Source organism: Parambassis ranga, chromosome 9 (genome assembly GCF_900634625.1).
Source record: "Parambassis ranga chromosome 9, fParRan2.1, whole genome shotgun sequence".
In the NCBI taxonomy this organism is placed as follows: Eukaryota; Metazoa; Chordata; class Actinopteri; family Ambassidae; genus Parambassis; species Parambassis ranga.
This window is the reverse complement of record NC_041030.1, coordinates 3,197,987-3,222,946: the sequence shown is the minus strand read 5'-3', so window position 1 is coordinate 3,222,946 and position 24,960 is coordinate 3,197,987. Positions and strand designations below refer to the sequence as shown.

The window sequence follows — 24,960 nt, the reverse complement described above, 5'->3', positions numbered from 1 at the left end:
ATAGTTAGCCAAGGAAGCAGCAGCAATGCCAAAAAACACAAAGCAGGGAGAAGAGAGAAGAGGCATGGTGAAAAGGCTGTGTGTGTGTGTGTGTCAAGAGGTTGTAGTATACATGTCACATTTTTTCTTCTGCACATAAAGAGTTATATTTACTGAATACAGAGGGTGACAGAGCGAAGAGGAAGGAAATAAAGACAAAAACAGAGAAGGATGCAGAGCTGTTTTAAGAGAGCCATCCCACTTTCTATTCAAGCCAGTGTACCAAAACTGCCTACAATTCACATAAAGGACGCTGTGAGTAAGTCCTCTATAAATAGTAGTGAATGAAGGCAAAAAAGCTCACATTTTATTTCATTTGGCTAATATGGTATTGATTATACATCACTAAACTAAACCAAAAAAGGCACATGCCCTTTCCTATTTCTTACTGCAATGTAATTCTGTTTAAAACACCCTAGCTGTCTGCTAATGGATGCTCATTTGTCAGTTCAAAATTTATGATTGCAATAGGAGATCCTCCCTCAGTCAGCCAGACGCCTTGAATACAGTATATCTCTGTATAGGGCCTCTGCTGCTGTTGCCATTTGTTGGATGTGTTAAATCAATATGGTGGATGTGGAAAAGTCATAGAACTTAATTTTCCCATGTTTGAAATGTCATAAAGATCTATACCTGGGACTAAATCTATTGTTGGATACTGAAAACCTTTATTGATTTAATTTGACTTGGTTCATCAAATATAGGATTATCTTAAGAGCACTTCCTATGGCTAATAAATTCAGACAGTGGCCCATTTTGGTGTAGACAAAATAGAAAAAAAGAGGACTATAGGTGTTCTGTGGGAAGCATGTTCAAAGAGGTGGCATTAGTGGGATGGCTTTTGGTGATAAATAGTGAGAGATGTGTGAAACATGAAGGAAAATAATAGATATTCAGATGAGCGAGCACAGAAGAAGAAAGAAAAGGCATGGTGGAGAGTCACAGTGCTAAACATATACATATACATAAAAAACAGCACAATCACACTCCTGCGTGGGAAGAAAAGAAAGGAAGCCAAGAATCAGAGCCTTCATTACATAAAACAAAGCACAAGTTGCTGTGCGCATACTGATCACAATGCTATATTCTACACTGAATGTGACATGAACTGAGCAGGAAGCCAAATTTAGCCCACTTAAGGTAACAAATTACCAAGCAGTGCTGCTTAACAACCCGCCTCCATGTTCCTTTATAGCTGCATTTAATGTTCCTCTACCTGAGCCACTTCTTCTCAAAGAACACCTTCAGGGTGTGCGGCAGCTAAACAAAACACACTATTTTTCACACTATTCAGAGTGTGTCAAAGTATTCAGGTGGTTAATTGGTTTCTCTATAAATCTGTATAAGCACCCTGAAACTGATGGGAGCCTCTGATGAGTCGTTACAAGTCAAGGGTCACTGGCTGGTAGTCACACCTCATTAGCTGACTGATTAATGACAGCCATCGTTGTTGTAGAGCTAACACCCAGCAAGAACGCCCATTAACAACGTATTTAGTAACACCTACATACATGGAACATCTGTTAAGCAGTCGATAACGTCCTGATGTGCAGATGACACCGTTACAGACGCCTTTATTATCTTGTTTAACAGTTTGAACACAGCCGTTAAGTTGCTCTTCTTTACACCTACATATCAGGGTTGTTGGGCTGAAATGAATTTGGTGTCGATGCGTTGACTTAAACATTATTGGCCTATCCTATGAGGGTGATATTCTGCAGGGGGATAAGTTCCATAAAATGTAATCAAATGTTTATTTTTTAATAAAATCCCTCTGTCCTCCTCACCTTTGGCCTTCTTGCCTCCGAAGCAGCCCGCGTCATCCTTCTTCTTCCTCTGTGGACCCGCTGACCCGGGGGCTTGCAGGGTCGAGGGGTCCTGGAACTTCTCGGCCCCTGGCACCTCTTTGTGGACTTGGTAGGACAGGTTTCTCATAATACAAACGCAGTTCTCCACAGACTAGGTGTAAAAAGAGAGAAGAAGTGTATTTCACCGAACACTTTACCTGGTAAGGAGTGAAGTCCCAGGATGAGTCAGATCTGGTCTTACCTTATTGTCCATGTCCTTCTTCCCAACAGCTGACTGAAGAGCGTGCAGCAGGGCGTCCACCAAACCCTCACATTCCCTCAGTCTGCGCCGGGCTTCAGCCCCATCTGAGCTCACGTTTCTATATGGAAAACACACACACACACACACACACACACACACAAGCATTTAGATATTTTATATCTATGTTTATTTGTCTTTGAAAAATGACTCCACTTCATGCTCATTTACAAAGTGGGCACTACAAATGCTAGCATTGTGGCTAACAGTAAGGTTCTTCAATTTCAGCCCCACTAGCTAACAAACACATTGCCAACTAAGAGAAAAAGAATGAGCAATATTTTCCTGTAAAAATACATCACTGCCTCCAGTAGCAGTACAAATGTGACCTCCCTTGCATCCTCTTGGTAGTCATTTACAGAGCTGCCACCGTTGGGACCTTCACACTAAACAACCAGTGTATATTAGGACAAGATGGTGCTATACACGTGGAAAATGTGTCCGTAAAAAGTGATTACTGTAATCCCGCTCACTCACAGTGTCACAGCTGTCATCATTTTTAGACAGATAAACTATCTTTAGTATTATGTTAAGTACAGTCAGCATTTAATTTCCTCTTCAAAGTTCAAGAAAGGACAACTAGAGCTAAATACATTATTGTTTGTGACAGTGCACTTTAAACAGCAGTTGTTGACAATGATAAGCAGGTGTACAGCTAATAGCAGTAAACAGTCTCCTCCAGCCTGTCATTTTCTCACTTTGACCTGTGGCCTTTATCCTCCGTGTGTGCCTCAAAAGTACAATGTAATAAAGCCAAATGGCTTCAGGAAATGTGTGTGTGTATATATATATATATATATATATATATATATATATATATATATATATATATATATATAGAGAGAGAAATGCCATCCCTGTTACACCAGCCAGCGCCCTGAGCACAGCTCCTATATGCAGAGAGCTGGAGCAGTCTTAGTGTGGCTGTCTGACTGACTGTGAAAGGCGAGGCTTTAAAGAGGGTTAAGGGATAGCTGGGGCTCCCTGCTCCTCACCGGGGACTTCATTTATGAGGGCTTCCAACCCACATAATCCCATTAGCCGACCCCCAGTTAGTCCTACAGAAGAGTGGCAGCCTTGCAGAGGTAAGCAGAATGGGAGTCCTTTGCTGTGCTGTGTGGACTCAAACACCTAGTAGATCCAACACTGCTACACATGTGGAAGCAACAGCCTACTGTAATAGTGACAGTAATTAATAATAATATAGAAACAAAAACACACACATCATCACCAGCCTTAGTCCTTGCCATCTTCCTGGTCGGTTGTTAGAGACCAGACAGACAGCACCAGCCATCTGCACACACACACACGCTCATAAATCACACTCATCCCACTTTTAAGTCTCAGAAAACAGTCACCACCTCCACGTAAACAGATCCAAAGAAGCGGCTGCCTTGGATTTATTTGACAGGAGTGAATTTGGATCAGACAGACACAGGAGTTTTATTGTCAGCTGTTTCATTTGTAGGAGTAGCAGTTGTCTTATGTGAGGTTTATAGACTAGACATCTGTCAGCGCAGAAAGGGACAGGAGCTGCTGTTGTCTGTGGACGGGTTCTAGTGGTGTTATGTAGGGTTTATTGTTAGCAGCTCTTATGACCTTTAGAAAATGTGTTTTTACTCTCATAGTTTGAGAATGCATCATGATATTTTGTTTTTCACTGATAATCAAATGCAGAAAATGAAGGAAAGTAGTTCTCCTCTAAAGCACAAGGTCAACTAGGAGAAAAGGATACTACAATGCATCAATTCACACCATAAAATCCTACATGTATTCAGGTCTTTGTGTAATGTTACAAGTCAGAAAACTCTGGACATTTTCTTTGTGTCTCTGTGCTGCATTTTTATCGTTAAAAGAATAAGTGGCTGTGCATTCAGAGGTCCATCTGCGTCTTTCAGTATCTGACAGCCCGTCACCCAGATCTCAATGCGTCTATAGTGTGTCGGCTTTATCAGACCAAGTGCTGATGTGAAGGTCACTCAGAGTCATTGCAGCCACGAGAGGACAATAGAACAGCTGAGAGAAATAGACTGAAGCAAGACTGATTGAGATGGATGGAGTCACAGGTGACCTCCACAAGGTCAAAGGCAGCATGGCAGGACCATATGTGCACACTCCGCTTGGGTTTTATCGAATCTAAATCCATCTTTGATTTGGTGTATTGATATAGCCTCTTACCTAATCTTATGTCTGAATAAAAACGGGGGTGGTTTGCGGAAATTAATTTTCTGGTAACATCATGTTATTGTTGTTTGGGGTAATTGCACAGTAGTGAGTGATTATCTGTCTATAAAGCAAGAATTGGTTGATTGTTGTATCAGCAAAACCAAAAAAGTGGGTGGTCATTTAGATAAGTGAGGAAAATACAGCCTCTTTGGTTTAAAGTTAAAAAACACAGTTAGATAGATAGAGAGAGAAAAAAAGAACATTTTCAATGCCATAAAGCCCCATCTGTGACGTAATCCGTCAAATCTCCATCCACAATATTCCACCACAAATTACAGACAATATTTTTGCAGGTGATGTATCATCATATGCACAATAAGGCACATGGTAATGAGCTTTCCACTGTATAGGTACATAACAATGTCAGCGAATGTGATTTAAACATAGACGTGTCCAAATCACATCACTAGTGACGCCATATTGTGAAAATTGGTAAACATGCACAAAATCTTTGAAACCATGTAGTTGCTCAAATGTATCATACTGTACACTATATACACTATATAAGTACATTTCTTGGGTATAATACTTAATTAAATGTACAACAGATGACATAAAAATTGTGGTTCTACACAAAGCTGCAGGAATTGTGGAAAATAGACTTTTACTCATTTTAAATTAAACTTGTCTAATGATGAATTTTAACTAAATCATTCAAGTAGCCAGGCGACGGGTAGAACAGTACCCTCATCACCATCCAACACACACAGTTTCCTATTTAATAAGCCCACAGCATAAACACTGTAAATAAGCGAGTCCCTATCGACAGAGGAGCCTGTTATAATAAAACTATTCCCAGCTTTATTGAGGTGTAAGCTGTGTCTCTGTTGGCGTGAGTAAACAGATTCTCCCTGGCATCAGCACTTCTCTCCAGTGCACAAACCTAGGCAACTGTGGGCTTAGCTGCAGTTACCATGGAGACACATTCTCGTCAGCATGGCCCCGCATGAGAGTCAAAGGAGTTAAGAGCGATGATGAGATATTTAGATATGTGTCAAATATGAAATAAGTGGCATCCAGACTAATAAGAGTGACGGTTAAAGAAAAACATACACATAAAAGAGAGCCAAAGGGTAATGACAGAAAACACAAGAAAGATGATGAGAACCAGTGAGAGGCAGAGGGCAGTGTTCCCACTGTGGCCCTGATGTAAAATTTCATGACTTCTCTATGACTCTCCTCGGCTTTATTCAGAGCACTCCATTTATTCGCTCTTGGTTCAATAACCTGGTCTTCAACTCAGCATAAAATTCTTAAGTTTTGCAATAACATGTGAAATACACTCTGATACTTTTGGATGTTGATCTGGATGCCAACCAGCACACTGCTGAGTCTGGTGCAAGGAAGAGTTCAGATTGCCGTCTAGACAGGCTTGGAAACAGCACACAGACGTGAGGTGCGATAAACCACGTACACACACACACATTTTACTACAGTCTGTCACTCTGAGCTGAAGCCAAAATCACAGATTCACAAACAGAAAGGTAGACGAGCAGAGAGAAAAACTGCTGTGAAGTTAATAACAGGAGCTCAAGACGTAGATGAAAGCGTAAAGGCAGAGAACGTCTGATGGAGAAAGGATTTTTTTCCCGCCTTTCTCTCTGTACACGTCTGTAAAGTGTAGAATAATAATAGTGTTTGGTGAATATTACATATTACTTGTGAAACTGTAATCAACTGCCAGAAGGATCCAGAAAGATATGCTTATGAGAAGACACATTTGTAACACAAAGCAATGCATTGAGAGCTCAGACGTTCAAGCAGTTGTAAGTATGCGAGCCGACAAGGAAGGCAAACTTAGGAATGGACATGACGTCAAAGCAGAGATTAAATTATACACAACAAGTGTTATTATGTTTCATTTTCTAAAGGTGGACACATAAACAGTGGACTGATGTGAGTCTTGTGTTGAGTGGCCTTAACTTTTAGGTAAAGTGAACCCACCAGCGTAGCTGTATCTCTGTTAGGTCAAACTGAAACGGTGCCGGGGTTTCCTGACTAACGGGTTCAATTTAAACAATTGTCCTGCAGTTTTATGAAGAGAGAGCGATGTAACTGTAACTTCTCAAAGCCAGAACGGGGTGTGTGCGTGTGTGTGTGTGCGTGTATAGGGGAAGTTTAGAGCTGAGGCATGCTTCCATATTTAAAACAAATGGAGCAGAAAGGGTCAGCAGAATGGCTGTATGAGTCACGCTGCTTTAACAGTGAAGTATGTCAATGTGGAAATGGAGAAGTTAACACTCATTTGGATGACTGACACAAGAAGTCAAGGTTTCTGCCGTTCTCACTGAGCACAGTCACAACACAGAAGTCTGACTCAGTCATTCCTGCTTCAGTGTGTGTATCTCAAATATAAATATTCATGTCATAAGCTATGTTTTTATGCTGCTGTTTGCATGTAGCTGTCCTTAACAAGAGGGAGCACAGATGCATGCTACACTTTAATTTACTCAAGAAGCTTGACACTAACTTCATTTGTGTGGTAACAAAGTTAACCGGCCCCAATTAGAATGGGAATGGGGAAAAGGAGGAAGGACATAGGATCAACACTGCATGGGGTCGAACGTGAGGATAGAAGTCAGCAGTGTATCATAAATAGTTTTATGTCTTCCTGAAGACAGGAAAGACATGCAGTGATCCCTCATACCTCACATACATACAGATAAACAGGAGCACAGCGTCTGCGGTATCATTACTGCTTTTTGTTCCTGCACAGCTTAAATCAGGGTCAGCCATCAGTCTCTTATACATCACACCTGTCTCCTTCTGCAGCTGGTATCTTTGGAAAAACAAACTGAAGTTGGTTTTGTTCTTGTCATTCACAGACGTGGGTATGTTGAGCTATAAAATCCAGGACAGTCACTGAAATGTGTCCACGTTTAACCTTTCACCTCCATAAAATAAATCTGCCACCTGGCTCTGTGGTTTCCCTTCATGTATGTGTGCATACTTTCTTCCTGCTAGCTCAGAAGCTTTCAATCCGCTTGAGCTCTAAAAACACAGTCCAGGCATATGTCTGTTGGTTAAAAACAAGCCCAGCGATGCTAATTTACCTGAGGCAGCCCGAAGTGTTCTTGAACACGGTGGTCCACTCCGCGTCGCGCGGCTTTGAGTCTTCGTTGGGCTCATGTTCCCAACCTGAGTGGGGGATTATGACCTCGTTGGTCATGGTCTGTAGGCCGTGGTTGATGATCACCATCTTCAGGGGTTCATAGGACGACAGATTCCACAGGGTTCCTGCAGGGAAATGAGGAGACATGTTAAGCAGATAGTGATCAGAGTGAGGAAAAGCCAGTCATGATATGATCTGGTCATACTGCACTGAATCAAAACATCACTGTAATACTTTTATTATGCACCTATAAACACCTATAAGCATAATCAGTGCAAAGACCACTGAGATATATGATATTTAAAACCATGAAGTCACATGACTTTGTGATGACACTTCTCAGCTGATGGAATAATCCGCCACTTGGACCTTAATACACAGATATTCTATAGTGTGTGTTTACAGGATCAGTTTAAATAACTCTGTGTGTACAAGTATCTCACAGACAGACTGTGTGTATCAATCACTCCTGTTCCCTGTTTACTCTTCCAAATAATCCAAGCAGCAAAAAAAAAAAAAAGATTATTTTCCATGCGCCTGCACATCTCTCTAACAGCCAGCCTATTTTATACTCAGGCAAAAGAAGGAGGTAAACTAAATTGAGCTGGGTATGTGCATCCTGAGGTTTCACAAAAGAGAGGCGGCCAGACAAAGCACCGAGAAGGGAATGTTTGGCAGCAGAGCCAACCCCAAAGAAAATAAAATGCTCCGTTAAAGCAGCAGCTTCAGATTGGTTTCCGCACACACGGACAACATGGAAGCTGCACAGAGAGAGATATTCTGGTTTGAGGAGCACAAACAAAAAAAAAGAAAACCCACACTGAGGTCCATGTTTGACACACATATTGTTTTTTATTTTCGTTAATCCAGCCCTGAGGGTCTTTGTCTGCCATCAAAGCACTTTTTCCTTCTTCTTTCAGATTCAGACCTTCAGATGGCATTTATAGCTTCAAAAACTAAAGGTGTATGAAAGGTCCAAATCACTGCAATCTCCTGTATTTAGGATTAAGATTACTCAACATATAAAAATAGTATCTTTAAGAATGTCTACTTAATCCAAAAAATAACTTCCCATTCACACCCTCACTCAAATGCTGACGTCCTCAAAGACACATGCGTTATATAAGTGCACACATAATCACATATAACAGTGGGAGACTCTGTCTTGGACCGCAACAACACACAATTAGTGGAGCAGTGAAACAGTCGCACTTCCTGGCCCTGTTCTTTAAAACACTTTCTGTGCATTTTCCAGACGGTCACTATTTCCTCTGTTAAATCATGCTCTCCATACACAGAGGAAAAAGAAACATCTCGGCGGACAGACCTGGGCTAAAAATAACTTCTGCCCTTCTGGTGTGGTTGTGCTAGAAGAAAATGGATTTCCATTGGCAAGACACTGAAAAAAAAAACTAATTAGTTTATGTGATTATACAGCACATAATGTTAGCCTCTTTAGTCTCTCTCTATCACATCTCTGTAAAAACCCCAAGTAGAAACCCTGCCCCTGTGTTACTACAGTTCGCAATTAGACTGACTTCCTGTGCGTCACCAGTGTCTGACTGGGAAACTATTAGAAGTGTGAGCTGAGGTGTGGCTTCAAGCATGGCTGCATTCACACACAAATCCTGAGTGTGATGCTTTATAAACACTTAATCTGAAAACCAGAACTGTATCTGTGCAGAGATCATCACAACAGATGGGATAGTGTTAATAGGGCTATAAAGGATTTAATGCCTTGCTGTAATATCATTATTTTCAGTCTTTGTTGTAGTGTATGATCGTCAATTACATCGCACACTACCTGAAACTATTCAGCTTGTTGGGAACAGAAGTGGGAGTTAAGACTGCCTGACAGGCTAATTTCAGGGAGAAATATCCCCCTAAAGCCCTAAACAAGCAAACCTCTGGTAATTACATTGTTGAATGAAGGCTGGATTAATTTTGTGCTTCATGCATTTACTGTAAATTTCATACCTCTACAAATTCAATATTGATTTTTTTTTTTACAAGCACTTTCATGGTACGTTAAGCTTGGACCTAAACAAGCTGAGATGTTATTTAAAAATATGGATGTTCCTCCATCAGCAGAATCGAAGCTCTGATTGAAGAAATTACATGTTAGCGCTCTGTGATTAGGCTATGTGTTGAGGACAGAGTGTGGTCAGAATTTTACTATTCATTCATTCTTCTGAATGCAGACCACCATGTGCTCCATCCTTGGTGCATATTTTCTCCACTTGTCTTTTTCACATTTTAAGTCTCTTATTCCAAACAAGCACAGGATAGAAAGCATCATCACCCAGGCATGAATCCAATTAAATATAAATTTGCACTTGTGTTGTGTGTGTGTGTGTGTGCTGGTACGATGACAGCTAGCTAACATTCATGCCTGCCCCGCAAGGCTGACAAGGCTTGATTACCTCCACTGTTGTGCCATTAGCATCGGCTTGACTTGTGACAAGCAGTCAACACATGAGCGTGATGAGCACCGCGAGACAAAGAAAACTTCTGGGTGCAGTGTTTTTGTCATGCGCTGAATGGGAAATATTTAGGAGTAATTTATGAGCAACACATTTTTTTAGCAGATGAAGAAGAAACAAACAGCACATTAATAATCCTCAAAAGAAATCTGTCTCATTCTTTTAAATGATTAAGCTTCATAATCAAGCCTTCTGCTTATGCCCCCACTATGAGATTAATGGTCCGTGATATCTCCAGTTTAAGCAGAGCATGCCGACTGTGTCTGAACCATGAAGGCCATGCCCAACATGTTAGCAGAGGGATTTGTGTAAAGCAAACTCATGAGGTTTGGAGGTACCTGAGCCCGGTCAAAAAATCTGTTGCATTAAATAACGCTCATGCAAACTTTCCTCCATCTGGTTGCTCGCCACCACCTCAGGTGTTTCAGCAGAAACATTGGTCAGGATTGTTGGAATGCTATACACCAATCACATATGCTGGAGGGGAGGGAAAAGGCATGTCTTTGCTGTAGCTGTGATCCATCAAATAGGACAGGCACACAGCCCACTGACAGAATGTTATTTAAGATGACAGAGTGCTGTGGAAGTGATGATCTCCATCCCATGTCCTGCCACTGTTTCAAGCCAGCGACTCTGTATCACGTTTAGTCCTATTTGCTGTCCTCTGTCAGGCTGTCAGAGGTAGGCGTGTTAGGGTTGTCTCAGGCCTGAGACAGATACCATGCAGCACTGTTGTCAAAGGCTCACTTCACACCTGATATGAATACCCAGCTCTGATTTCATTAACACCTGTCCTGGGGTATCTCCCCTTACATCTTGACCTGAGCATCACTTGGCCGCATGAGGCTGTGCATTATCATCACCAGCGTAGGGTCTGACAATGGGTCAAGGGATTTCATCCTAATACCTAATGGCAGTCACGGTGCCAATACCTAGCTTGTAGATAACTATGTGTCCCTCCAGAGATATGCCTCCCCAGACCACCACTGAACCACCATCAAACTGGTCATGCTGAATGTTACAGGCAGCATGACCAGCTCTCCTACAGTTGCCTGTCTCCTGAAATCTCCTCCATGCTCCTGAGACTGTGCTGAGAGAAACAGCAAACCCTCTGGCAATGGAACGCACTGATGTGCCATCGTGGAGCAGCTGGACTGCCTGTCCAACCTCTGTAGTGTATAGGTAAAAAAACTAGTAAAAATGAGGATATGAAGGAAAAAATGTCAGCAGCCTCCACCTGTGAGACCATTCCTGTTTTAGGGTCATCTCATTTCTGCTCCTGTAGTGCACCTGTTGTTAATATCTTTAACACCAGAGCAACTGTTACTGATTAACAACCCCCTCTGCTACTTAACTGACCAGAACAATATCTCAGAAGTTTAATTGACTGGATGCTACACTCTGATTAACAATGGTCTTAAATTTCTTGGTTTGGAAATAGTTTTATAAGACTTACCAGATTGCTGTGCAGCAACAGTTGCTGCTCTAACACCATTGTTTAAACTTCCAAAACCTCTGTTTTTACAGAGCTCTGTGCACCCGCTGATGATTGGTTCATCAAGGATTAAAGATGATCGGCAGTAACAAGCTCTTTCACAACATTGGAAACATGTTTGACTAATTTTTTTCATCTACAAGTTTCTGTTCCATTTCGTGTGCTGTCATAGCAACAGGTCCAACCCCTGACAGCAGATTTTACAAGCCTCAATACACATGACTGCACAATAAAACACAGTTCATTTCAAATGTCTTAAAACTTCAGCCACTAATAAGGCACTTATTGCCTTTATCCCAAAGTGAGCTGTTTCTGTGTATTCATACACACCTACAATTATAACAAACTGTCCATAATTCACTATTTGTAAATCAAAAATCCTTTCCTCGGTTTTCTAAATCTGCCTTCTTTCAAACAGGTTAAAAAAATGATTACTTGTGTTTTCCAGATTTGTTTTTTTCCACCTCCAGCTCAGCTTTGATGATCAGATCTTAATGCTTCTTCATGCTTCATGCTGAGTGTTTACATCCGGCGGGAAAAGAAGTCACCGGTTCAAACAGTGAATTATGATCTTATAAGTCACATTTCTCCCAAGTTTGTCATCTCATAAAGACAGCATTCCCAGCAGGGCTAACATATAAAATTCCAAGACTTTAACATGACATTTTTATATCTGAGTCCAAGTACTTTCAAGATCTAAACACTGCCATTCCTTACTGGTTTATTAATGTTGTTTATCTGTTGAGAAGAGCACTGAAGGGGTAAACAGTCTGAGTGAAAAAAAAACTTTATAAAATGTAATGGAATGATATGTAATCAGAACTGTAGTACAAGATGTCTCCAAAGATGTTGCAGTTTGCGTAAATATGGAAATGTAGTGAAAAGATATCAAACTGGAAACGCTGTTATCTGAGCTCTCACTCCATCATTTCCACATAGAGATCTGATTTGTATAAGAAACTATATATATTTGACAAAGTAAATGACAATTTGGGAGGCAAGCTGTGGCTTCCTGCCTCACTGGATCTTTCTTCTCTTACATCCTCTTTTCTTTTTTTGCCTGCTGATTCCTGAATGTCAAGGCTGGAGGGACTGGAACTAGGACTGGGAGTGGGACTGAAACTGCAACTGGGGTCGAGGCTAATTAAATTTTCCAGGCACCACTGGCAGGCATGTTGCTCTTCAAGCAGGACTATTAACTTAGTTCTGCCCATTACCTTTCTCCTCCTCCTCCCTCTCCTCTTCCTCCTCAACCCTTACACCATCCATCACAGTAAAGAAGGACGAAGGCACAGTTTGAAAAAAGCAGGAAGAGAGAGAGGAAGTAGACCTCAATAAGTTGACGTATTAAAATAATCACAAAATTCAAGGTATATATATATGTGGGTGTGTGTGTGTATATAGGAGACTCACACACACACATTCCTCAGAGACATATGGTGATGATGAACTCGGCATGTTGTCTCTTGGATCACAGTGGGGGACCTGAGGTATGTCCCGCTTCTCGAAAATGACTTCTCCATATTCTACATTATCATAAGCACCGTGTCCACAAGTATGAGTCACACCTATGCACATGTGTCCTGCATACAGAAACAGCACACTAACATGGAACACGGTTTAACTACCGAAACAGTGCTGAGAGCAGGATCCTGAGCCAGATCTGTCTGGTTAGCATCGGGCCCCTGAACCATGAAGGATACAGCGCAGTATTTACGTAATGTTCCTGATGCACCATCACATTCCTACTGCATATGGTGCTGAGAAAAAAGAGGAGCTGTGACTTAATTATCATTATTTGAATTCTCCAGAGTTCAGTACTGTCCAGATGGGACTCTTGTGATCTGATTTAGACAGTAATCATTGTCCTCTGGTGTCCTTCACAGTCCAACAGTAATGCTTGTCTGAAAAATTGTGTTATTGTATATGTGTATGTGTTTGTGTGAAATTACGGACCCCCATCAATTGAATTATATTCAAGCAAGCAGCACAAAAATACCAAAAACTAAGAAGGAGGACACCTACATGGGATGTAGCCAATATTATTCATTGACACAACTGTACTTCACATGCTATGACAAATGGATGCTGTGAAACATCTTACCATCTCACTGCTCTTTACAAGAGAACAAGGGGATACACACACACACACACACATATGTATATATGTATATATATATGTATATATATGTATATATATGTGTGTATATATATATGTATATATATGTATATATATATGTGTATATATATGTATATATATATATATACATATATATATACATATATATATATATATATATGTATATATATGTATTATTATATATATATATTATTATTTCGAACAGTTTAAAGATGGACTAGTCATTATTTAAATGCTAACAAAAATGAACTTTATTAATTAGTGATCAATGCCTTTTTCGTGTCTTTTGCCACATTATTGTGTTTCACATATTGTGTTTCTCTCACACCACTCTCACCTCACAGCACAAACTCATTGTAAGCAAACAATTCAGTTTAGTTGACCAAAGCACTGTTTTAAAACACCTGAGTCACATAATAAGCCTTATCATGTCCAACCAATCAGGGTAGCCCTGCGCCTGGTGATGTCTGCCAGGACTAATTCTAATTCTGCTTTGGTCTGGACCGACTCTAGTACAAATGAGAACACACCCTAAAATGATAGTTCTAATTAAGGCCACACAAATTTCAAAACTTTACAACTGAGCATCAACTGAGAAATGTATTCACACAGAATTGTGCCACAGACACACGTGAGCGTCTAGACATTATTTCAGTCTTCTTAGCCTACATCTATGACAACTTGCCCTATATGCATTTTTCATCCAATGACAAAGGCATGCCGCAGCACCTTCCTGACTGTCACTCCACAAAAACTCAGACATCTCCTGCAGGTAAAACGGGAGACAAATCCGCTTAATAATCTACATTTCCAGAGTGGGAATTGCTGGAGGGTGCAAACAGCCTAGAGCCTACCGGGAGGGAAATAGAATTACTCTGAGTGGTACAAAGCTCTAAAAATATGAACCGCTAGTCTGTCTCTGTCTGTCTGTCTTGTGTGTTGGAAAATAAAACCACTAGGTTCCTTCCACGTCATCCGTTTCCTCCCCGTAGAAAACAGAGCTCTGTGTGGTTTTACAGGGACAGCACAAAGTCCAACAGCAAACTCTTAAACACATGGACTAAGAAAAGGGGCCTATATTTAAAACCCCCCAATTATATTTAATTGTAGAAAAACAGGGCCAATTCTAGCCACTCAGGCTGAGGCTGTAAGCTGAGCTCGAATTGTGACTGGCCTGTTTTCAGCAAGGGCCAGAGCACCACCAGCGGAAAACCTAAAGCTGGAGCCAGAGGCTGGGGTAGGGAGAAAAACCAGTCAGAGTGCAGATAATGAATGAAGGAGTAAAAAAAATTAGATTGAGTGTGGGAGGGTTGGATAATGAGCGGGAGAGGGGATGGGTGGAGGGGCTCCCTCCGTTCTGTCCTCCTTGTCTTGTGGTGCAAGGTTATTTTTAGCTACGATAGGGAGCAACACGGTTCTGTAAAGGCAATCATTTCTGCTGCGGCACCGTCATCGCTCACTGCAACATCTCTGTCACAGCAAAGGGAAGCACTCACACACACACAGCAGTGTAACAAGCATGGGGGGTTTTAGGGACCAGGATCACTGTCAATACATCTGGATTAAAGCTGTCAATAGCCAGTATGTTTTACTAATAGTCGCACCTTTAAGCCTCACAGATATTCACAACATGACACCCAGCTAGAATCCACTGACAGCTGCCGAAATCATATCTAAACTGTAAATCTACCTGAGGAGTAACCTCCTCCTTTTTTTAACAAAGGGTCAGGTATCTCACTTTTCAAGTGGTTCTCATTTCTCACAAAGAAAACAAAAGACTCTTCTCAGATGCCACAGTGTGCATATGCAAGCCACAGTGTGTCAGGTCAAAGCAATCGTGTTGGGGATTAGCTGAGCAGACACACACAAAACTGTATTCCCCAGCTGACATTTACCAGGTCAAGGAGAGGAAACCCTATCTGAATCAATAGCTCCTCTTAAAGGAATTAAAACATATTTCATTACTTAATGCAACAACGAGCATTTTTACTAAAATCAATGTTTACATGCTGTCTGGTTCTCTGCACTTCACTTCTTGTTTCACAATATTGGTTCTGTAGTGTGACCAGTAGTGTCAAGGAGAGCCTTCTCCAAGACTGAAGACGCATCTGGTCTTGAATTAAGAATGACTAATTGCAGCTTTGAATACGTCCTTATCTGTCCTCGCTAGCATACAGGGAGTTAAGCACTCCACCACTAATTAAGCGAGCACGCCTGGGACACATACTTATCACATAATGTAAGGCTTCTAAGATGATATATAGACGTGAATGCTGCTAAATAGTCATCTATGGAAAACACTTAGAAGTCTGCTTCTTAAAATAGCATGGCACAGTCCTGCATTACTATGCAGAGCGTTAGATTATGGCAGCCGACTGGACAGAATGTATAAGCGTCGGGAAGCGCGCAGCCGGTGATTGGAATGGACTGGCATACTAAGGTACTATCAAATCAGCTTAAAGGCTTCAAAGCAGCGCTTCAGTACGTGAACGAGAGTTGAGACTAATTAGGCGGACAGGAAGAAGAATCCTACAGTTAGTGGAGAAGACAGCCAACAAGGCTTGACTGCTATGCTGCTATGCAGGTGGTTTTTGTGTGACATAAGGATCCTGTACCTATAGCAGGGTGAGGGATGCAATTCCAGAAGCCATTTCCAATATCATTTATAATAATTTCACATGACACATCTTATTAAGTAGTTAAAAGCAAAACATTAATGTGTGTACTCATTTAATAACCTTGAGAGCTTTAATAGCTAATCATAATAATAATAATAATCATAATTGAGACATGAGAGTCTGCATTTAGAACTTCTCCTCTTACCGGTGATGAGTTCTCGTACTTCCATGTCATTGGTCTTCCTCAGCAGGCGGATAAGCGCCGGGATGCCGTCACAGTTTTTGATGGCCACCTTGTTGTCATTGTCCTTGCCGTAGGAGATGTTGCGCAGAGCACCACAAGCCTTGCGGTGGACTTCAGATTTAGGATGATCCAGAAGGCCCACCAGAACAGGAATCCCCTTCAGCTGACGCACGTCCTTCTTGATCTTATCGTTTTCGTAGCACAGGTGCTGCAGGTAGGCAGCGGCGTTGGACTTGACCGGGTCGATGGGATGGCCGAGCATGGCGATGACCTCGGGCAGGTCAGGGTCACGCCAGCGCGGGTCCTTTCGGATGCTGTCAATGGAAGGCGAGCGCCGGCCTCCCATGCGATCCAGGCTGGCCATGCTACCCCTCTCCGGCTGAGCGAGCGGCGCCGAATACATGCCATGGATGTAAGGGTGGCGTTCATCGATCAGCTCTGCCTCGATTGGGTCATCTGGGTACCCTCTAGAAGATAAGAGACGAGAGGACGGTTAGGACGAGAGAGATGGACGAGCTAAATGGGGGGTGACTCAGACAGATTTGTCTGAGAGAAGAATTAGGCAGCCGGGGGATAGACTTTGAGAAAAGCCAGCTGAGGTGAGAGTTGCTGACTAATGAGGGGAAAAAAGAAAGCAGAGGACAGGGTGAATAAGAGGTGAGAAGTAGTGAGTGATGGAAGGGAAAAAGGGAAAAAAATCTGTGCTTTGGATGTGTTATTAATACAGATCTGTGGTGGCAATTCCTTGCAATAAGAGTGATATGGTAAGCAACATCCTCCTTATTATTCCTCCCTGTCAGGTGGCACCAACAAACATGTCAGACTTCAACAAACATAAAGTCTTAGAAAGAATGACTGAGAGACAGGAAAAGATTGCATACAGAGGCAAGGCAACACCAAAGACAAAGCTTTGAAGGAGACTCTTGTGAAGTTTTTTTTTTTTTTTTTTTTTTTTTTTTAAGGAAGCCAACATATACAACAGAGAGAGGATTTGATGTCTTCTCCCCCAGGGAACAAAGAAAAGAGCTATGCTGTCTCCCCAGGGAGGACTGTGAGCCCCTATGATGCCTCCGGGGCTTCCTTCGCTCACAGCTCTGAACACTGGTATGCTGCAGCTGAAATGTTAATGACCATCACGCTGGGACTTCTCTACTAGCATTAGCCTCATTAGCATTACTACGATTACAGATGAGGACTTAAACAGTATTGAGCTCTACTTATTTTTGGTTGATGGAATTAAGTGGCCAAGGAAGCAAGCAGCTCATGGGGGTTTCCTTAAATGATTCCTATTTCCCCAGGCTTCCTGTTCTCTGTGACTCTTTACTCCAAAGACAGACTCTATTGGCTCATGGGCAAAAAAAAAAAAAGAAAAAAATTATAGGTGCTCAATACCAATGACAGATCATTAGCTGCCTGAGTGCTGGCTACTTATTTTTCCAAAGGGCTCTTTAATCATTGGAACGGTTATCACAGGCAGGAGGAGAATCATTTCTGAGTCTTCTTTTTGAGTTGTCTAAAAAGGATGAGAAGATATTTGGTAGGCAGAGTTATGACATGGGGAGAGGAATTTAATTAGAGTTGTGTGCTTATGCACAGCCATTATCATCCCCCCACCCACCCCGCAGCTTGAGACTTGTTTACCCTCATTACATAATCCAGCTGGTTTCCTCTCACCATCTTTTTGATGCGCGGTGGTTGGTGGTGCAACAAAATGGTGGCCAACGTTGGCGGTTGGCAGGGAATTCCAGACCGAGCTCTGATTTTAATGAGTTTTATGTTAATTATGTGTTTTTTTCTTACAGTTCTTCCCAAACATGCTGCGAGAAGACGAGGAGATGGAGGAGGTGGTGGTGGGTGGGTCTGGTGTGTCTTCCCGCCTCGGCTATTCTGTTGAGCTACACAAACCTTGTAGTAACATATTAGCTTTTATGGCATGACTTTGTGCATTATACTGGCAGGAAAATCGATTGGAGATAAACTGAGGGGAAGGCTCCGGCCTGCACAATGTAACAAGATTATCCTCCATTCTGATGGATGGAAAGATGATTAATAGAAATAATGGGACACCACGGACCAATGCATGCTGGAAGAATCGTGGTTCTGAGTGGTTGTGGCAAACCCTGGAGACATATGCATGTCCAGCAGAGGAATTGTGTATCATCAGTGTTTCTTCTTATTTTTGTTAAGTTTTGAGGAACATGTTGGGCAGCCACAAGCCTCTATATAGGCAAAATATAACCCCTAGATGTAAGGAGGGGCCAGTCAAGAGCCTGATTACAGCAGATCATTTGGGGACTGATCTGAGGTTTGGCACAAACACCGAGCTGCCTGATGGGCCATATGGAAAGAGAGGGAAATCTGTGAGTGCATGTGTCAGTGCTTCCTAAATGCTTCATTGTGTACACTGAGATCTACATACACACACTCCTGCACTACATCCAGATTCTATTTGTCGTGGAGTATTGGGTATGAGAGGCAGGAATAACCCTCCTGAACGAACAGCAGTTAACCAACTCGGCACTATCTCCAACAGACCTGTATACACAACAGAGCACAGCATCCCTTTTTTTCTCGCCGGCTTTCTCTCTCATCATCTGTCACGCCATGTTTCTCATACACTTATATTCTCATGCACACTTCAACACACAGATAAGACGTACAGTTGTGCAGATCATGGCTCATTTAGATCCGGGCCGATGCGGCAGGGGCTTTTTTGGTAAAGCGGGCGTCGGGAGGCTGAGTGATGGGAATGTCAGGATTTGCATTTAAATTGGCGCCATTGTGTGTACAGGGGAGGGTGTATTCATGGATGTGAAAGGCCTCTCTGCCGCCAGACGCAACGCTCCGAGCGTGATTACAGCAGATCGCTCTCCTCATGTTAATCGAGCCGCTAAACGTCGGGGCTATTTGTGTGTGTATCTGTGCGTTCATCTGCGGATGTGAGATGGGGGGGGGGTGTTTGTTTTGTTCTATGACACAAAGAATAGAAGAAAAGATTAAAAGACAGAGAGTAGATATGAGATGCAACCGTGTCCACAAACTTCAGCACTATACTCATCTGGACACATTATTATTCTTCCATTCCTTCAACTACTTCTTTCATCATCTTTCAGCTGCCGCCATGTTTGACCCTCCACTGCTGCAGGCCCATAAAAGGAGATGAACAGAAAAGAATAAGGGGATGTTTGCATCTCATGTGTACTATCATTTCTGAAGGGCTTCTTATGGGCTCTCCTTGTTAAGCTTATAGCTCACAGTGAATTATGAGCCATACTTTTTTCATAGTGAACTCGAGTTTTTTTTAATGTGAAACTAACAGTAAAGCAGTTTCTATCAAGCCACACTTGAGCTTTTTCCACATTTTGTTTTCATGCTATTAAAAAAAGTAACATTGTTTCTTCTGTAATTTAAGAAGATGCTTCTGAAAATCCTCAAACATTACAGAGAGGAAGTGGAGTATAATGTTAAACAGAGTATTTGGCTCTCAGTGAAAGCCTCTTGGCATGCTTAAGCTGCTGGCTTGTGTCATTTCACTTCCACAGACTGTTCCCTGTGGACACCGGCCTACTGGATGAGATTAAGACACCTCCCACTCTCAATTAAGTTAGCGAATGTGAGCATGTATGCATGTATTTAAGTGTGTGTGTGTGTGTGTAGTGACCCCTGGATGCAGGTGGGCAGGTGAAGCAGAGCGGATCGCCCAAGGAGAGATGAGCCATTAGAGATTAGTTTAAAGACGCCCCTGTAGTCTGGCAGGGTTCAAAAGCGGCTATTAATCACACTGCCATGAGGACACACACACACGCACACACACACACACAAAGAATGGGAAAAAAGAGACTAAGCCACACTCACATCCAGGCAGTGAAGGGGGAGGGAAGACAGACATACTGTAACTTATTTGCGAAGCTCAAGCAGGAATAAAAGCAAAAAAGATGCCCTTTGCTTCCTTAGTAGCTATCTTTGCAGTCAATGGGCATATGATACTAAAATGGACACCAGTGTGCTGACAAAATGAGTGCTAAATATCTTCATTGGCTGTGTTTAATTGGGGGCTTGCAATGCAATGATAACCTGTAATTAACGTGCTTTAATTCCCAGATTCATTACAGCACATTGGAGTCACAGCTTGGAAGAATGCTAATCAGTGCTCAGGATAGACTGGGCACTTGAGGAAGAGCCGACGGTCACTGTTCCTGTTTGGGTATGATGAGGTCAGTACAGAAGGTCCTAACGAAAGACTTTTACTTCCTGCTGCAATTAGCCAGAGCTGCTCAAAACATGTGTGTCGGGGCATTCGCATGTGCAGTTGTCAGTGTGTCTGTGGCTGTTAGGACTGTGTTGTGACACATGTTAGGGGGGCTACAAATTGCCTGCCACAGCAAGCGCCTCTCACTAGGAGGATGAGGGGAGTGACTCATTTTCTGAGGATGTAGTTTTCATTGAGTGTGTGGTGTGTAGTGTCAGAAATCAAAAGTGTGTAAAGACAGCCTGATTGAGGCAGCTGCTTTTTTTCAGATGCAGGAGCCATATTTTATAAAACTCTTCTAGCTGTAGATGTGTGTGTGTAAGCCACCATGACAGAAAACACAGATACAGCAGGGCTCTAGACTAACTTTTTGCACTGGTTGCACCGGTGCACCTAACCTTTTTTTCTTGGGTGCACCGGCACAAAAGTTAGGTGCACCGCATCACACATCACACAGCTGTTTTTTAAATGCTGTCCATATATTTTATGGATCAGGCCTTAACTTGACACCTGTCTTAATGCAGAAGTTCTTTTCATCTTCTCTCATCATCTGCAGCTACATCTACTGTTTACCTGACGGCCTCGCAGGGCTGTAGCTAAAGTTTTAGAAATACTGAGGTCCAAAAATTGATCTCTAGGAAATATGAACGGGCTTAATAATAACATATCATCCTAAACTGACTTTGGACCTTGTTTAATGAACACAGGTAAATAAAAATAAACAAATACATGTACCGATAGTACTCATTCAAATTATGGACAAACTATCCAACAAGTCTGCCTGTCAGAAATCCATGATGAAGATTCAAAGTTACAGCACTCTTCAGTTCCCTGTTTGCTTTCTCTCTGTATTTTCTGGCTGTCGCTCCTCACTTATCTATCTGGCAATGGGAATTAAAAATTATTTAAATTATATACACCTTTATTTATTTAATAGCTGTGATTGAGATTCACGTTTCTAATGCAGCTACAGTACTTCTTCTCTCATCTTCCTCACCTCTCTTCCTCTCTGCCTCTGTCTCCTCTCTTTCTAAAGCTGAGCTCCAGCTGACAGACTCTTCATTCTGTCTGTTACAGTTTAGCTGTATGCAGACATCATACTGACAGACAATGCTCCACTATAGCAGGATAATAACAATACTTTTTAAATGGGCGTTCGTCATGTAACCATGTTCTATAACTCCTTAAAACCAGCTGACTGCTGTCAGAGTGACTCAGCCTTCATGGATGAACCTCACAGGTCAGATAACACTGTCCTCAGACCTGCTGTTCAGTCTGTTATGATGCTACGAGCACGTCACGCCCCCTCCCTGAACATGACCGGCTCGTTATCATCACTCATTCAGGTCAACAGCAAATTATCAAAACCCGCATAGTAGCAACAAATCCTGCTCCTCCGCTGCATGTTCACTTAAACTGCGGTTTCTGCAGCGAAACGTCTTTAATACCTGTCTGTCTGTGTGCGCGCTGCGCGCTACAGTCAGAGGGCCGTATGAGTTCTGCACACACATTTTAAAAAGTCCGGGCCGAAACGGACTTTGTTCTCGTCACCTTGGTCCAGATCTCTCTGTTCTCGTGCTGCATGGAACAAGCTTTATCACACAGCATCCGCTCTGCGCAGCATATGTCCGCGTTCTTCTTCTGAATTTTCGGTCTCTGCTGACCGCAGCAGACACGTTTTCAAAGACACACACACGGAGGTCCCGCCCTTCACCGTCTCTGATTGGTTCAGACCACGATATGAGCCCAATGTGTGTCTGTTGTTGGAGACTTTTGAGAGTCGCGGAGAACGTATCTCCCTCTTACTGCTGGTCGTACTGGTGCGACCTCTGATATTTTTTGGTTGCACCTTTGAGAAATTAGGTCGCATGTGCGCCCAAAATGGTCGCACTCTAGAGCCCTGTACAGATACACACTCTCACCCCCTTGTTTCTTTAGATTTGGCCTCAGACCCAAACATTCTGCTGTTAGAGGGGTGGAAATGTACAAAAACATCCATCCGCTACAGACCACTGGAAAAAACAGGTTTTAACACACACACACACACACACACACACACACACACACACACTTCCAACTCAACTTCATACTCTTGCTCCAATTTACTTGAGGGTGGACACTTCTCCCGGGCTCCCCTTTGGCCAGCATCAAAATGATTGGAAGCTATTAGGAGACAAGACATCCATTTTTGGATCCCATTGTCAGAAGCTAACAGGCTTTTTTCTGCCCTCTGGAGCTGAGACTTATACCCTTTCAATAAAGGTTGCTAAAAAAGGAAAAGAAGGCTTTGAGAGATAACTGACAAAAGCCTGCTGTCCTCCATCGTCTCCAATCATTCTTGCCTATTTACCTCTGACACTAACACATGTTTTCAATCCATTTGCAGGAAAACGGCAATCAAAAACCTGTTTTTTCCTCACTTCCTTTCTCAAACAATTCGCTCACGGAGAAGAGACATCTGTTTACTGTAATGTAGTCTTTTTTATGGTGAGTACATGACAAGTATTATGTATTCTCTCTGATCTCTTCCTCTCATGAATGTAAAGAAGAACTCACTGTCCAAAGCAAAAAGGAAAACATGTATACTGTATGGACTTGCACACCTTCACACATTAATTATTTCCAACAAACTCTAGACTGTTGAATCATCCAGACTGTCACGTACTAACACCGGGTATACACTACCATTCAAAGTAGTCACCTTTTGCTTAGATGACACTTTTGCAAACTCTTGGCATTCTCTCAGTCAGCCACATTGTGGTCCCACTAAGCACAAACCAGACAGGATGGCATGTTGCTGCAGAATAGCTGTGGAAGCCATGCTGGTTAAGTGGGAGGACTGTGTACCAACCCTACCTCTGCAACACAACTGATGGTGTCAAAGACATTAATAATGCAAGAAATTTCACAGATAAACTCGAGTGTGCAAGACTATCATCAAAGCAAGAGATGGCTACCACTGAATAAGAGGTGTGTTCAAACTTTTGGCTGGTTGTGTACAAAAATACAAAAAGCTGTTTCATTTGTGTTGCCCTGTGATGGACTGGTGACCTGTCCAGGGTGTACACCACCCATAGATAGCTGGGGTAGGCTCCACCCCCCACATGACCATGTACTACAGGACAAAGCAAGGCAACTGGACTTGTAAACTTTTCTTGCAGACGTTTCGCTGCTCATCCAAGCTGTTCTGAATGAATCTGCCTGGATGAGCAGTGAAAAACTCCACAGTTTCCTTGCTTCAACCTTAAATGTCTTAAATGTCCATAAAATGTCCTTTCATTTGTCCTTACCTGACTCGGGGCCCATCACGAAGAGGTTCCCGGTGGGTACGACCTCTGTTGGCACCTGGAAGAGTACGTCGGTTGGCAGTAGAGTAGTCAGGCTCCAGCTCATACGGCTCTTCCTCTTCGGGCCCCAAGCTGCGACGATCATCCTCCAAACCATATGGCTCAGGCTGGAAGCGCTCTGGTTGTGAGCGGTTCAGATCCACAGTGCTGCTACCCATAGGCACCTGGGGCTGCGCCACATGACCATAGTCATCCTTGCGAATAGGCAATGTGTAGCTGTTCTCCGGCCGGTAGCTATTAGGCATGTAGGGGTAGCGTGGAGGCCGGTAGTTGACGCCACGTGACAGACTTCCATAGTTGTCTGTCAAATCGGCGTAGCCGTCGTGCAGGCCGTAGTGGCGGACATACTGGCTCTCATGTGTGTCTCCATATGAATCGTTATAGGAGTTGTTGTAGGAGCGCGTCAGGGTGGAGGTCGCTTGGGGCATGATGAAGCGGTCACTTCCATTCTTCATGTATCGCCTGTCAATCGAGTCGGTGTAGCTGCCAAGTGGGGACGAGCCCTCCGGCAGGGGTAAACCATCGGGACCAAGGGGCACCTGACGCACTGTGCGGGTGGTCACCGTCTTCACCGTCTTAGTCACCTGTACAAAGAGGAACACATACACCTGTCAGACAGTGCTGACAACAAGTGGTGGACAAGTTATCTTCAGGCACATAATACCTGGGAAAGGTAAAGTTGGCTTTAATTCTCATCCAGATTAAATCATGCATGCAAAATCCAATGCAGAAGAAAATATTTCTGATTGTGTTACTTTATGTGGTAGTAATATGGTGCATTATGGGGCTATAATTCATGAACCCTGAACTTAATGATGCTCTTAAATTGTTAAAACACATGCTAAAATCGGCTGAAAGACAACACACAAAACACCTCAACTATATTTGAGGCAGTCTTGTA

General features: G+C 42.6%; 1 protein-coding gene across 11 annotated transcripts in view; it reads right to left on the bottom strand.

The window, feature by feature from the left end:
- The window catches only part of arvcfb (ARVCF delta catenin family member b), a 176,818-nt gene that overhangs the window by 36,063 nt on the left and 115,795 nt on the right, over nucleotides 1-24,960 (bottom strand). For all 11 annotated transcript variants that reach the window (XM_028413828.1, XM_028413823.1, XM_028413825.1 and 8 more), the window contains 5 exons: nucleotides 24,003-24,643; nucleotides 16,425-16,930; nucleotides 7,425-7,608; nucleotides 2,089-2,206; nucleotides 1,827-1,998 (listed from right to left, as the gene is read on the bottom strand). In XM_028413828.1, coding sequence (XP_028269629.1) covers nucleotides 1,827-1,998; nucleotides 2,089-2,206; nucleotides 7,425-7,608; nucleotides 16,425-16,930; nucleotides 24,003-24,643 — 1,621 coding nt within the window. The remainder of the gene's footprint in view (nucleotides 1-1,826; nucleotides 1,999-2,088; nucleotides 2,207-7,424; nucleotides 7,609-16,424; nucleotides 16,931-24,002; nucleotides 24,644-24,960) is intronic.